Source organism: Plecotus auritus, assembly GCF_963455305.1.
Source record: "Plecotus auritus genome assembly, chromosome: 2".
Classification (NCBI taxonomy): Eukaryota; Metazoa; Chordata; class Mammalia; order Chiroptera; family Vespertilionidae; genus Plecotus; species Plecotus auritus.
This window is the reverse complement of record NC_137771.1, coordinates 32,997,642-33,012,753: the sequence shown is the minus strand read 5'-3', so window position 1 is coordinate 33,012,753 and position 15,112 is coordinate 32,997,642. Positions and strand designations below refer to the sequence as shown.

The 15,112-nt window shown below is 42.1% G+C and overlaps 1 protein-coding gene across 2 annotated transcripts in view; it reads left to right on the top strand.

Moving 5' to 3' along the window:
* The window catches only part of TCEANC2 (transcription elongation factor A N-terminal and central domain containing 2), a 40,535-nt gene that overhangs the window by 5,552 nt on the left and 19,871 nt on the right, over nt 1-15,112 (top strand). For both annotated transcript variants that reach the window (XM_080657629.1, XM_080657630.1), the window contains one exon: nt 9,135-9,276. In XM_080657629.1, the coding sequence (XP_080513755.1) occupies nt 9,135-9,276 (142 nt within the window). The remainder of the gene's footprint in view (nt 1-9,134; nt 9,277-15,112) is intronic.

Below are 15,112 nucleotides of genomic sequence, written 5' to 3'. Positions count from 1 at the left end.
CTTGCCACTCCCGTCTGGCCTGCATAGTTTCTGTTGAGAAATCAGCTGACAATCGTATGGGTGCTCCCTTGTAGGTAATTAACTGTTTTTCTTTTGCTGCTTTTAATATTTTCTTTGTCTTTTGCTCTTGGCATTTTAATTATGATGTGTTTTGGTGTGGTCCTCTTTGGATTCCTTTTGTTTGGGGTTTGTGTGCTTCCTGGACTTGTAAGTCTATTTCTTTCACCAGGTGGGGGAAGTTTTCTGTCATTATTTCTTCAAATAGGTTTTCAGTATCTTGCTCTCTATCTTCTTCTGGCACCCCCATAATTCTGATGTTGGTACGCTTGAAGTTGTCCCAGAGGCTCCTTACACTATCTTCAAATTTTTGGATTCTTTTTGCTTTTCTGGTTGAGTGTTTTTTGCTTCTTTGTATTTCAAATCTTTGACTTGATTCTTGCGTTCCTCTAGTCTGCTGTTAGGTCTCTGTATAATATTTTTTATTTCAGTCAGTGTATGTTTAATTTCTAGTTGGTCCTTTTTCATATCCTCGATGGTCTCGCTAAATTTATTGGCCTTTTCTACGAAATTCTTGAAAAACCTTATAACCGTGGTTTTGAACTCTATATCCAGTAGTTTGCTTTCCTCCATTTCTTTCGTTTGTGATCTGTTTCTTTGTCTCTGCATTTTCCCTGCTTCCCTGAGTTGGTAAAGTAGCTTTGTGTGCTAGGTGTCCTATATGGCCCAGTGGCTCAGCCTTCCCAGTTACCTGAGGTGGACACTCTTGGTGCACCCCTTTGTGGACTGTGTGCACAGCCTTGTTGTAGTTAAGTCTTGATTGTTGTTGGTATCACTGGGAGGAATTGACCTCCAGGCCAGTTGGCTATGAGGATCAGCTGTGTGTACGCTGGGAGAACTTCTGTGCTGGAGACAGCCTTATGGGACAAGACTTGCAAAATTGCCCTAACTGCTTTGGCTCAGTGGATAGAGCGTCGGCCTGCAGACTGAAGGGTCCCAGGTTCGATTCCAGTCAAGGGCATGTACCTTTGTTGTGGGCACATCCCCAGTGGGGAGTGTGCAAGAGGCAGCTGAATCAATGTTTCTCTTTCATCGATGTTTCTCACTCTCTATCCCTCTCCTTTCCTCTCTGTAAAAAATCAATAAAATATATTTTTTTTAAAAAAAAAAGGCTTGCATAATTGCAAAAGCCTCTGTGCTCAGCTTGGATGGGGCAGAGTCTCAGGGCTGAGCAGACAGCCTTGGCTTCCCATCAGCCCTGCCCTATGAGGCCCCTGGGTCTCAGTGTCCCTCGGTAATCACTGCAAGCACTTCTGAGAGAAAGCCGCCCTCGAGTTTCGCCCACTGCCAGACAGTCCAGTTTCTCCCCCAATGAATCTGGATTCCCAGATTCTTGCCTGGAACTGGAGTTCAGCGCAGTCTGGAGCGTCCGTCTCCCTCCCGCTAGAGAAAGCCAGCGGCACACTCAGCAGTCGGTCCTCTCTGTGCGCACTCGCATGCGTGCCTCTAGACTTCTGCCTTTTGCGGCTTCCCTGAGTTTCCGTGAGCTTTTCTCTTTTCCTGACAGTCCAGATTCCCCCCGTATGAGTCTGGGTCCCCAGGGTCTCGCCCAGAACTGGGGTTCAGTGCAGTCAGAACTGGGGTTCAGTGCAGTCAGGAGTTTCTGTCTCCCTCCTGCTAGAGAAAGCCAGCGAGGCACTTAGCCACCCGTCCTCTCCGCGTGTGTCTCCGTACCTCAGCCTTTTGCAGCTCCTCTGAGTCTCCGTGTGCTTTTTTCTTTCCTTCTAGTTGTAGAATTTCCATTCAGCCAGCTTTCCTGTGGTTCTGGATGATGTCCGTTCTGTCTTTTAGTTGTAGTTTTGAAATTGTTGTGCGAGGCAGCAGTTTAGGTGTTTACCTATGCTGCCATCTTGGTTTCTCCCCACAGTAGAGTTTGGTCCAACTCCATTTTAAATGATGTTTCCTTTATTCAGTTTTACATCCCTGTATCTTAAACATGCCCCTATCATTGCACTTGATTTGCTTAATTGTAAATGTTTCTTAACATTTACATGCCTGTGCCCTGCTACACTACTCTAAGCTTCTTGAAAGAGTATGTCTTACTGATTTTGAGTCCCCTGTGCCTGGCACAGGGTTTGGCATATAGAAGTCTGCAATACATTTTTCTGAATGGCCAAATGAACTAAAACTCCAAAAGCCTTGCCATGGCATATGTTACCCTTTCTGTTCTGACCCAGTGAGCCTTGTCCTCTCATCCCTTGTAGCCCTCTATTCACAGGAGTACTTTCCAGCCACAACTCATTTCTTGCTATGCTCTGTATAAGCTATTCTCTTTTATGTCTCCAGGGCTTTGAATAATGTTGGTCCCTTTTCATAGAAAGCTTTTCTCTCTTTTTACAGAGTGAATCCTTACTCATTTGTCAGCCCACTTAAATGCAACTTTCCTTCTGAATTCTAGATTATAAATTTTATGAGTACAGGGACCTTGGGTATTTTATTTACCTTTGTATTCTTGGACTTGTCACTGTGCTTGGCACATATTAAGTCAATAAATATTTGTTAAATAAGTGAATTTTGAAATGCTTTCTAGGTCTTTTGGGGGAGTTAATCCTTCCCTCTTCAATACTCACTTGGCTCACATATCTGTTATAGCACTTATCTTACTATATTATAACTATCTAATTACCTGAAGTTTTCCCCAGTCTACTATGAACTCCTGAGGATGAGGACCATAGTGTCTTATGTTCTAATTCTGCTCCAAGACCTAACATAGTGCCTGCTACTCTTGTATTGTAAATTATCGAATGAGATAAAAATGCCTTAATGAGCCAATTAATTAGGAGTCATTTATTCGCGCACGGCCCAGGGGGAGGTGTCTTTTCCAAATCTCTGAGCATCCCATACAGAAAGTTTTTCCGTATTTATACTTTTTGAGCCTCTTTGTTTGCAGATATTACAAAGAGCTCTGTGTGAGTTATTATTACAGACAGTTGTAACCTTGAATACATAATGAGTTTGTGCTTGGCATAACAATATGGGAATTGTTATCAGTATTAGTCTATTTTAGTCTATTACATTGGATGGCTAGCTTGCAAGGTCAGACAGTTTTTATCTTTTTCTATTATTTGAACTAAAACAAAGTCATTTTATAGAATAAGTGACTGTCTTAAAGTGACAGAGTTTACAATGACAAGAGTTTACAGTGACAGAGTTTACAGGACTAGGGACTATCTAACAATAGCAGATAATTCAAACAGCAGTTTTTTACAAGCTGGAGCTTACTGTGCTTCACTACATTGTAGGTAAAAATAAGAATATCTTTATTTGGAAATGCCCTTGCATGGTCTGGATATTAAACTATTTTATAAATATTATTGTGAAACTAGGGGCTCGGTGCACGAATTCATGCACCTTGAAAGGAACTGTGGGCCGCAAGTCTGCGGTGGGCACAGGGGTGGGTCTTGGCCCATCCTCTGTGTCCCCGCCTGGCCCCTCCTGTCATGGCCCCGGTCTCCGCTGTCTGCCAATAGCCCCACTCCCGCTGCCGCTGCTCCCACACGCTGACGGCGCCGGCCCCACTCGCACCCGCTGATGGCGTGGAGTGATTAGGGCCAGTGCCAGCAGCGGGTGTGAGTGGAGCCAGCACTGTCAGTGGGTGCAAGTGACAGCTCCAGCGCTGGTTGTGGGTGCAAGTGGCGGCTGCCGGCCCCGATTACCCCTCAGGAGCAGGGAAAGGTGGAGAAGCCCTGAGGGGCAATTTGGGCCAGCAGCCGTGGCTCGCACCCGCTGACAGCGCTGAGCGATTGGGGCCGGTGTGAGCATGGATGTGAGCATGGCTCCGGCGCCAGCAATGGGTGCGAGCGGGGCCGGCGCTAGCAGCAGATGTGAGCACCCGGCAAGACAGTGGCCTGCGCAGGAGGAAAGCATTTTCAGTAACCACCAGAGGCTTGCCTCGATGACAGCGACCGGCGCCCCACCTTGGTCTGGCGCCCCCACTCATCTGCTCCATTATCCTGCTGAGGCCGATGCCCGCCATGTTCTGTGCTCTGCTGCCTGCTGCCGACGCCCACCATGTTTTGCGTGCACTCCCTGGTGGTCAGTGCACATCATTGTGACTGGTTGTTCGGTTGTTCCGCCATTTAGTCTATTTCCATATTAGGGTTTTATATATAGAGATAAATTTATGCCCAGCACTATGCTGAGGTACTCTAGGAACCATAAGGGAAATTTAAGGTCAAAGTATGAATCCTCATGGGACTTCCTATTAGAGCATCATAGCAAAAGAAATTATTAAGTAATGATACAAAATCATATGTGATCCATTACAAACTGTTTTTTCGACAAAAATGGTTAAGAGTTAAGAGAGGAGAGAGCTCAGTGTCTCTTTTACTGGCCAGAGCAACCAAAGGGATGGAAAGATTTGACTAGGTAGAGGGAAGTAGTGACAGATAGCCATTCAGTAAGTGGTACTTGCTGTTCTCTTTCCTTTGTGCACACACACACACACACCTACTTTCATGTGTACACAATGACAAATTAAAATCAAGTTGAGTTAAATGTGAGTTCTAGAGAGTTAGCTAGGTCTACTCTCTGCCAAATGACTTAGTCCTACACACTAGCATCACATTTTAATGCCAAGAATCTGCTGAATATTCAAGCCTCAATTTCCTCATCAGTAACATCAGAAATAATATCTAACCTGCACAGTGTTGTTATAAGGTCTAAATAAATAAGTGCATGTTGAAAGGGTTAAGCATGTAATAAAATGTAATAAAAACATATAGAATGTTTTTATTTAGAATGCAATAAAAACAGGTAGTTTCCTCTTTTCATGTACAGAAAAGGAGAGGCTTGTGTAGTAAAACTAGAACTAGAGCTGAGGATGATGGGGGTGATAATAGTAGTAATGAGTACTACTAACATTTATTGAGCCATTTCTATGGGCCAGGCATTGTGTTAAGTGCTTTTCATAATAACTTTAAATTCTGTGAAATGGATGATTTAATCCTCGCCCGACGATATGTTTCATTGATTTTTAGAGAAAGAGGGAGGGAGAGAGAGAGAGAGAGAGAGAGAAGAAACATCAATGTGAGAGAAAAACATTGATTGGTTGCCTTCCGTGCCCACCCCAACCGGGGATCAAAACTGCAACCTAGATATGTGTCCTGACCAGGAATCTAACCCACCATCTTTTGGTGTGTGGGACAATGCTCCAACTAATAGAGCCCACCCGGCCAGAGCTATCATTTATATTTTACAGGTGAAGTATATAAGGCAGAGAGATTAAATAGTTTGCTCAAGGTCAGAGAGCTGGGATTTGAACTGGACAATCTGATTCTACAGTCTGCCCCCTATAGGGTGAACTATTTAAAAAAGTGGAGGTTTCAGAATGCCATGCAAAGGAAGTATAAAAATCTTAGAATATTAGGACCATTGTACTTCTGTTATCAGTGTGGTACAAGTAATTTTGCCATAGCCTTATCGCATTTAATGAAAGTGATACTCAGTAGAGCTCATGTAGTGTACATTTGAATGGTAAAGGTTAATTTGGATAATCTCCTTTTACTCCCTTAAGTAATTTCTTCTGTTGGTTGCAATAGGAGATTTTTTTATTACTAAAAGATTTTAGAACATGCTAATCCTTTTAGGGTCAGCACTTAAGAATGCTCTATAAACCTTTCCTCCCTTTGTAGGATTGACTAGCCCAGTGGTCGGCAAACTCATTACTCAACAGAGCCAAATATCAACAGTACAACGATTGAAATTTCTTTTGAGAGCCAAATTTTTTAAACTTAAACTTCTTCTAATGCCACTTCTTCAAAATAGACTTGCCCAGGCCGTGGTATTTTGTGGAAGAGCCACACTCAAGGGGCCAAAGAGCCACATGTGGCTCGCGAGCCGCGGTTTGCTGACCACTGGACTAGCCAATATGTGTCCCTTGCCCCCACCAGTGGAATGGTGCTCATGTTATTGCTTATGAGAGAGTCATTGTCCCTAATTGGTTTTGTCAAACTTGATAATTCAGCCATCCACAACTGTAAGACCAGGTGGTATTTTGGAAAACACCTCTTCTTTCTGGCAGTAACGATTCCACTACTAATTGTAGCTACACCATTGGTATTTCTTGTTCACTCCCTTGTTCCTCCCCATAATTCTGATACAAATTTGAAATATATGTGTTGGGGTCCACATTTGGATGGAAATAAGGGAGCATTCTTTGATGTTTATGGAATTCTTCTGCTCTAGAACTGACGGCTATATTTTCTATTTCTGCCCTAAAATTTCAGATCTGAGAACAGTATTGTACTTAGTCTTTGAGGGTAGAAATGGTTTTGTTCAGTTACACTTACTGTGCACTGGAGATAGACAAATTAATTGTTCCAGCCCTCAAGTTGTTCATAGTCCAGTGGGGAAGACAGCCTTCTAGATAAATATATGCAGAAATCAGAGATATAGTAATAGAAATCTGTACAGATTGTAAAGGGACCCAAAAAGGAATATGGTCAAATGTGTTTGGAGAGAGTCAAGGATGGCTTCATAGAGGAGGTGATGCTTGAAGAGAGTCTTAAAAAATAAATAGGCAAAGAAAGAACATCCCAGGCAGAGAGTGTGAAATACTGTGATTCATTTACTGGTTGATGTATCTGGAACAAATGATGAAGCTGTTAGGATGTCAGGAGCCAAGTCATGTAAGGCCTTTTATGCCATGCTAAAGAGTTTGGGCTTCTAGTTCCATATGCTGGAATGAGCTGAGTGGAACCCTGAACTTCATTCTAACTATGTAGAAAGTCTCCAGTACAGCTCTGCCAGTGTGGCTCAGTGGTTGAGTGTCAACCCATGAACAAAAAGGTCATGGTTCCATTCCCAGTCAGGGTTGTGGGCTCCATCCCCAGTAGGGGGTGGGCAAGAGGCAGCCAATCAATGATTCTCTCTTAGCATGAATATTTCTCTCCCTCTCCCTTCCTCTCTCTGAAATCAATAAAAACATATATATTTTTTAAAAAGTCTCTAATACTGAGGTGAATTTGAAAGCAAGAAGGAGAAATCCTCAGGTGCCAGGAAGAAAGAAGAAATCCAAACCCAGAGCTGAAGTTGAATAGTTCTATTGAAACCAGATGTAATGCTTAGGGGCTAGGGTTTTAGGGTCAGTACAGGGATTGCACATAAATCCTCAGGTGAATAACGCCCATGTGAAGCTGAGAGCCAAAACAAGACTACCATGTTTGAGAAAAATTTCATTGGTCTAAGGAAACAGCATGAAGATTGTGGTCTTCTCAGGGTTTGGTGTGAAAAAAGAGTTAACTTATCACTATGCATGGAAATATACATCTATGTTTACATTTATACACAAATTCACACATATATCCTATATAATAAAAGGCTAATATGCAAATTGACCGAACGGCAGAACAGCCGGTTGCTATGACGTGCACTGACCACCAGGGGGCAGACACTCAACGCAGGAGCTCCCCCCTGGTGGTCAGTGCGCTCCCACAGGGGGAGCGCCACTCAGCCAGAAGCCAGGCTCACAGCTGGTGAGCACAGCGGCAGTGGCGGGAGCCTCTCCTGCCTCCGCGGCAGCGCTAAGGATGTCTGGGGAGTGGGCCTAAGCCATCAGTTGGACATCCCCCAAGGGCTCCTGGATTCCAAGAGGGTGCAGGCCGGGCTCTGAGGGACTCCCCCCCCCCGCCCCCGCCCCGAGTATGCGAATTGCATGCACTGGACCTCTAAAAAATATATCTTAAATAACACTATCTGTAATCCTGAATATTAATTAATTAGGGGAATAGATTTTAAAACTTTTAAGGCATTTGTATATACTAGTAACAATAATGGAAGACTCTCCAATACTATTAAAGTATATTATCTGGCTTTATATATATCAATATGAATAAATAAAGAAAATATATTGAGTGAAAAAGCAAGGTGTGGAATGATATGATATTTATACCTTCTTTTTTTAAAAAAAATATATTTTATTGATTTTTTACAGAGAGGAAGGGAGAGAGATAGAGAGTTAGAAACATCGATGAGAGAGAAACATCGATCAGCTGCCTCCTGCACACCCCCTACTGGGGATGTGCCTGCAACCAAGGTACATGCCCCTGCCTGGAATTGAACCTGGGACGCTTCAGTCTGCAGGCCGACGTTCCATCCACTGAGCCAAACCGGTTAGGGCAAGATTTTTTAATTATAAAAACAACTTTATTGTTTTGTCTCTGTTTACTTTTTTAAAAAATTCTTTAGTTGAAATAATTTGTTCTGTTGCAACTACAGAAAAGTTGCAACAGAACAAAGAACTTTCCTATCCCTTCAACCAGATTTCTTAATTAAAATTTTATACTTAATGAAAGAATGTTAATGTTTTATTTATAAAAAATGGCAAAATGTTAACTTTTAAAAAAATATTTTTTTATTGATTTCAGAGAGGAAGGGAAAGGGGGAGAGAGATAGAAACATCAATGATGAGAGAGAATTATTGATTGTCTGCCTCCTGCACGCCCCCTACTGGGGATTGAGCCCACCCAGGCATTTGCCCTTGACCCAAACCAAACCTGGGACCCTTCAGTTTGCAGGCTGGCACTCTATCCACTGAGCCAAACCGGCTAAGGCTTAACTTTTTTATTATTAAATAGTGAATTACTCTACCTTTCTATATGTTTGAAGTTTTAAAAAATTCTTCAAACGAGACCGGTTTATTTCATCATCTAGGAAGCAGGGAGCTTTTGAAGTGTGCTTTTATTGTTGAAATAAATATGTCTTTATGACTTTTCTGTTCTCTGTCCTCATCTATGAATTAAAACACTTAAGTAAGCTATAGGGTTGATTCACCTCAACATTGTTTTTCTTTTCTTCTCATCCTTATTGCTTCTCACTGCTAAGTGCCCAGTGGTGTCTGACATGGTAAGATTAAAACTTGCACTTTTCCTAATAGATGTAACTCTCTTTCTGATTTGCAGTAAGCAGGACCTGCTTTTAAGCAATTACCCATCATTTGGGGCTTCACACACACTGTGCTTTGGTTCAGGTCATAATCAATAATTCATATGTCAATAGGAGCCCCATTAGCTCAGGTGAAGGCAGATGTCTTTATAATAAAAATGTTCCATTTTCCAAATGACTTTTCTTTTTCCCAGAGAGTTGTGGTTGTAGAAGATATAAAAAGATGGAAAACTATGTTGGAGCTTCCTAATCAAACCAAAGAGAATCTAGTTGAAACCTTACGAGAATTAAAGAAGAAAATACCCTCCAAGGAAGTGTTAAAATCAACAAGGATAGGTATGTTTCTTCTGACTGTTATGCAGAGTGCTTATATTTTGTCTCTTTCCTTCTTCCTTTCCTCCCTTCCTCACACATTAAATTACCTGTCATCTCAGTGCTTCTCAAACTATCCACGATAAGGGACCGTTGTTTTAAAAAGTTTCCATTGGTTGTAGACCAGTACTTTCATAATATATGATAAAAATTACCAGAAAAATAAAATTAAAATATGCAAAATACAAGCCCCATTTTTTTATTATTAGATTCAACAGATGTAGAATTACTCTTTAAATTGCTATAAAATTTTCTAAATGCTTCAGTTTTTGAGTTTATTGCTTGGACTGGTAACTGGCAGTGATCTATGGATGACATTTTGAGTGTGTTTGATGCTGGGTGTGCAAAAATGAATAAGACATCGTTCATGATCTCAAGAAATTTAGGGTTTGCTGGAGAAATAAGCATGTAGACAAATGTGAGCAGTAAGAAATTATAGGTTATAAATAAAAACAATAGAAATAATATTTGTGGTACCATTCTGATTTATACAAGGTATATGCTGGCATAAAGAACAGAGTACGTAGTCATTTGCACCCGGGGAATTAGAAAAGGCTTCATAGAAGAAGTGACATTTTAGTTCAATCTTGAAAGAGACTTGGCTTTTCTGTCTTGAGTAGAAATAACTTGCAAGGCATGGTTTATAAAAACAAAACGATAGCATCCTTTGCTGCTACATCATTTGTTATGGCATTAGAGATATTTAAAAGATAAGTCAGAGACCACGTTGAATTGCCATTTTAATATAGTACACAACTGTGAATAATCTGCAAGGGAGGACCAACATGTGTTCCTCAAGCTGCTCCTAACTCCCCAGGGAGTCCAGGGTAGTCATTCACAGCTGCTGTTCTTGCCCTCACTAGTGAAGCCATTGCCTTCTCTGCCTCCCCTTGACCTCTTGTTCATGAGAGGCAGGAGAGAGAGCAGCTTCACACTGGCGCTAACAGCTGGCAGGAGCTGTGTGAAATCCCCCAGAGAGCCCCCCAAGAGTCTTGAGAGTTGCACCCCTGTAATATAAACCAGAATCTGAGAAAATTAGATGCTTAAAGAACATAAAACCCTATCATTATAGCCAGGAAATGCTCCCATCTGCTGGTGGATTTTCTCTTTATAGGTTGTGGTCACTAGAGGGCAATAAGACCATTCATATGAGCAGGTAAGGTATTTCCACCAGTAGAGGGTCCTAGTGATTAATATTTTATGACCTGTATATATTTACATATATGTATATATGTTCATATTTAGGCACATGCCACAGTTACCATTTATGATCAGAGCTTAAATATCAACATAATAGGCTGGAACTGTCCTACAAATATAGAACATGATAATTTTTCTATTTCTTCTTTGAGTAAATTGTGAGTATGCTTTCAAGAATGGGTGTGTCTGATCAGAGATTTTAATTCGAAGATCATAATAAAACCACACAAGGGGCTTGACTTGAGAGGAGCTGGAAACCATCCAAGTTTTGAGTCTTGACCCTACCCAAGCCTTCCCTAAACCTGAGGTTGTGTATAATATAGGGGTTTCTTGATTTTTTTGTAGTTACAACAGTTGCTAAGCTGAAGATTCATTTGGATCATTGCCTGAGCATATTTACGTTCTTCCACCTTTAGCCTCCTGCCTGTCTCTATCCTGTGGGCTATAAGAGACAAACATTTAGTGAGTGCTTTCTTTGTGCTAGGAACTGTGTTGGTATAATAATGGAGACAGATATTGTCCATGCCACTTTGAAGCCTGAAGTCTAATGGAAGGACAGCCAATTTAACAAGACTTTGTCAGACAATGTGATTATTGCTCTAATGATCGGGAGAAGTTAGCTTAAGGAGTATATATATTGAGCGTAGAAGAGAAGATGTTGAAGAATGTGTCAGGCAGGGGCTGTACATGCGAGTTGCACACAGTGCTGAAGGTGGGAGAGAACAGAATGCATTGCAGAAACTGGAAGAAGTGTGGTGTGTTTGAAGTGAAGCTGGAGAGACAGTCTGGACCAGATGGAGAAGGTCCTTTGTGAGCCATTCAAAACTCTTTGGTCTTAGCATGTGTATTAGTTATCTATCCCTGTATAAAAAGTTACCCCAAAATTTAGCAGCTTAAGTATTATTACCTCACCCAGTTTTTCTGAGAGTCAGGAATCTGGGAGCTGCTTATCTGGGTGATTCTGGGCTCACAGTCAATCTTAAGAGGTTTCAGTCAAGCTATTGGCTGTGGCTGTAGTCATCTGAAATTTTGACCAGGGCTTAAAGATCTACTCAAAATGGCTCACTCCCAGGATTACTGGTAGGAGGCCTCAGTTGTTCATCACATGAGCCTCTCCTTAGGGCTGCTCATGACATGGCAGCTGACTTTCTCCAGAACAAGTGATCCAAGGGAGAACCACCAAGATGAAGCTACACAGTGTCTTTTATAACCTAATCTCAGAAGTGACATACCATCACTTCTGTCATATTCTATCAGGCACACAGACCAACCCAGTTTGAGAGACAACTACATACAGGTTATAAATACCAAGAGGTGAAGATCATTGGAGGCTATTTTGTAGACTGGCTACTACCACATGTATTTCTTTTTTCATTTTTTAAATATATTTTTATTGATTTCAGAGGGGAAGGGAGACAGAGATAGAAACATCAATGATGAGAGAGAATCATTAATCGGCTGCCCCCTACTGGGGAATCGAGCCCATAACCTGGCATGTGCCCTGACCAGTAATCAAAACATGACCCCCTGATTCATAGGTCAACACTCAACCAACTACTGAGCCACACTGGCTAGGCAACATGCATTCTTTTTTATTTATCCTAGATATATTATACTTCTTAGACATCCAGATTTATGTTCATTTATAGAAATTTACAGTCATTATCCTTTCAAAAGTACCTATCTTTCACTCTTTATTTCTTTCTTCTGGGATTCTATAATTAGAAGTGTGTTAGACCTTTTATTTTCCATATCCCTTAGCTTGTTTGTCATATATATATATATATATATATATATATATATATATTTTTTTTTTTTTTAAAGCTCACTTTATTTTTTTTAAATATATTTTATTGATTTTTTACAGAGAGGAAGGGAGAGAGATAAAGAGTTAGAAACATCGATGAAAGAGAAACATCGATCAGCTGCCTCCAGCACACCTCCCACTGGGGATGTGCCTGCAACCAAGGTACATGCCCTTGACCGGAGTCGAACCTGGGACCTTTCAGTCCACAGACTGACACTCTATCCACTGAGCCAAACTGGTCAGGGCATGTCATATATTTTTTTTTTAATCTCATCTCAATATTCTGGGCAGTTTCTTCAGATATATATCTTCCAAGTCACTAGTTTTCTTTCTAGCTGACTCTAATCTGCTATTTAACCTATTCATTGAGTTCTTTATCTCAAAAACTATTTTTCATTTTTATAAGTTTCCTTTTTCCCCTAAATCTCTTTTAAATAATATTTGTACATTCTTATGATTGTGCCTTTCATTTCTTTAAACACTTAATGTATAGTTCTTCTGTCTTTTTAATCTGACTCTTCTAATATTTGTGGTCTTTGGGGGTTTAAATCTGTTGTTTATTGTTTCTGCTGACTCTCATGGTGCTTGCCTTCCCATGTGTTTGTTGATTTATAATTGTAAGTGCATTGTTTTCTTTCAATCTATGGGAATTTAGTGGGACTAAATTGGAGAAGCTTCCCTCTAGAGCATCTGTTGCCAACCGGTGGTCCGCAGACCACTGGTGGTCCGTGAAGTCTGAATGGTTGGCGACCGCTGGTTTAAGGAAACCTTTGGAGCAGCGGTTGCCAACCGGTGGTCCGCTGGTGGTATGTAAGGGCCAAAAGGTTGGCGACCACTGCTCTCGAGGGAATTAGTTTCCTTCTTTTTTTGTTTCTGCCAATAGTGAAGGGTCACTTCTGACCTGGAATACTTTAGCACACTTCTCAAGGATCCAAGCTCAGTTGAGAGTCCCAGGATTAGCTATCCCACTTCACCACTGCCCAAAAGTAAGTATTTCAGCAGCATTGCTATTTACATCAGCCCTTAGTTTAACCCTTCCACTCCCTGAGCCTACACCTTTCACCTCTGCTTACTTTTTTGCAAGAGGGAATGAGGTAGTTTTTATCTAGAATCTAGTTTTACTGCAGTGAAAGGATAGCTTTTGTCCATTATGAAGCCTGAGAACCTAAAGATAGTAAGTGATTATTATTGGAGGATTTTGAATGGAGGAGTGACATAGTCATATTTGCATTTTAGAAAAAAAATATATCTGGCTGCCATGTGGAAAAGTATTGGAGAAAAGCAAACCTAGAGGCAATTAAAACATCTGGTTGGGGAATTAGGGTGGGGCAGTGGTTGGCAAACCGCAGCTCGCGAGCCACATGCAACTCTTTGGCCCCTTGAGTGTGGCTCTTCCACAAAATACCATGGCCTGGGCGAGTCTATTTTGAAGAAGTGGCGTTAGAAGAAGTTTAAGTTTAAAAAATTTGGCTCTCAAAAGAAATTTCAATCATTGTACTGTTGATATTTGGCTCTGTTGACTAGTGAGTTTGCCGACCACTGGGGTGGGGCAGTAGTCGAGGGGATGGAGAGGTGTGGTTCGAATCAAGAGACACAAGTGGAATAAAATCCGAAAGGATGTAGAAATTGATTGGATGTTGGGAATGAAGATAAAGAAGTGAAGGCTGAAGCCTAGATTTCTGTTATGGCCAAGTAGATGGATGTCAGTACCACACATTAAGATAGGGAACAGCAGGTTTGGAGGTGGGGAGATTCATAAATTAGGTTTTAGACTTACTGTGTGTGACATACTAGTGACATCCAAGAGGAAGTGTCCAACAGAATGTTGGATGTACAAGGCTGAAGTTAAATAGAGACTAAATATATACAGGGAGTTATCAGAAGCATATAGTTAGAAATTGAGGCAATCTATATATATAAAACCCTAATATGCCAATAGACCGAACGAAGGAACAACCGAACAACCGGTCACTATGATGTGCGCTGACCATCAGGGGGCGCACGCAGAACATGGCAAGTGTTGGCAACAGGTGGCAGAGTGCGGAACATGGCGGGCATCAACCGCAGTGGGATGGTGGAGTAGGTGAGCGGGGGTGCCAGACCAAGGCACTTGTCACTGTCATTGGGGCGAGCCTATGGTGGTTACTGAAAATTCTTTGTTCCCACACACCACAGTCCTGCCCAGCACTCGAGCCTGCTGCTGGTGCCAGCCCCACTTGCAACTGCTGCCAGCGCTGGAGTTGCTGCTCGCACCTGCTGCCAGTGCCCGGCACTGGCCACGACTGCTCGGCGCTGTCAGCGGGTGCAAGTGGCGGCTGCTGGCCCTGATCGCCCCTGAAGGTTTCTCTACCTCCTCTTGCTCTGTGCTGTCAGCGGGTGCAAGCAGGGCTGGTGCTGTAAGCGCATGGGAGTGGCAGTGGCAGGAGAGGGGCTGCAGGGGGACAGGGGACTGTGGGCCGTGGAGGGTGGGGCCGCCTCTGTGCCCACCGCAGCCTCGTGGCCCACAGTTCCTTTCAAGGTGCATGAATTCGTGCACTGGGCCCTTAGTGGGGATATATAAGCTTGCCCAGGGAGTGTATTTAAGAAAAACATAGAGCTAAATTCAAAATCCTGAAGCACACCAGTATTTAAGAGACTTATAGAAGGAGACCGAGAAGGTGTGACGAGGGAAATGGGAGAGAATGCTGTCATGAAATGGGAAGTTAGATTTTGTAAGTTAAAGTCATAAATGATTTTGGTAAGGTCAAAGGCAGGGTTTGGGGCAGAAGGTTGAGGAATGAGAGGAGGTAAGAA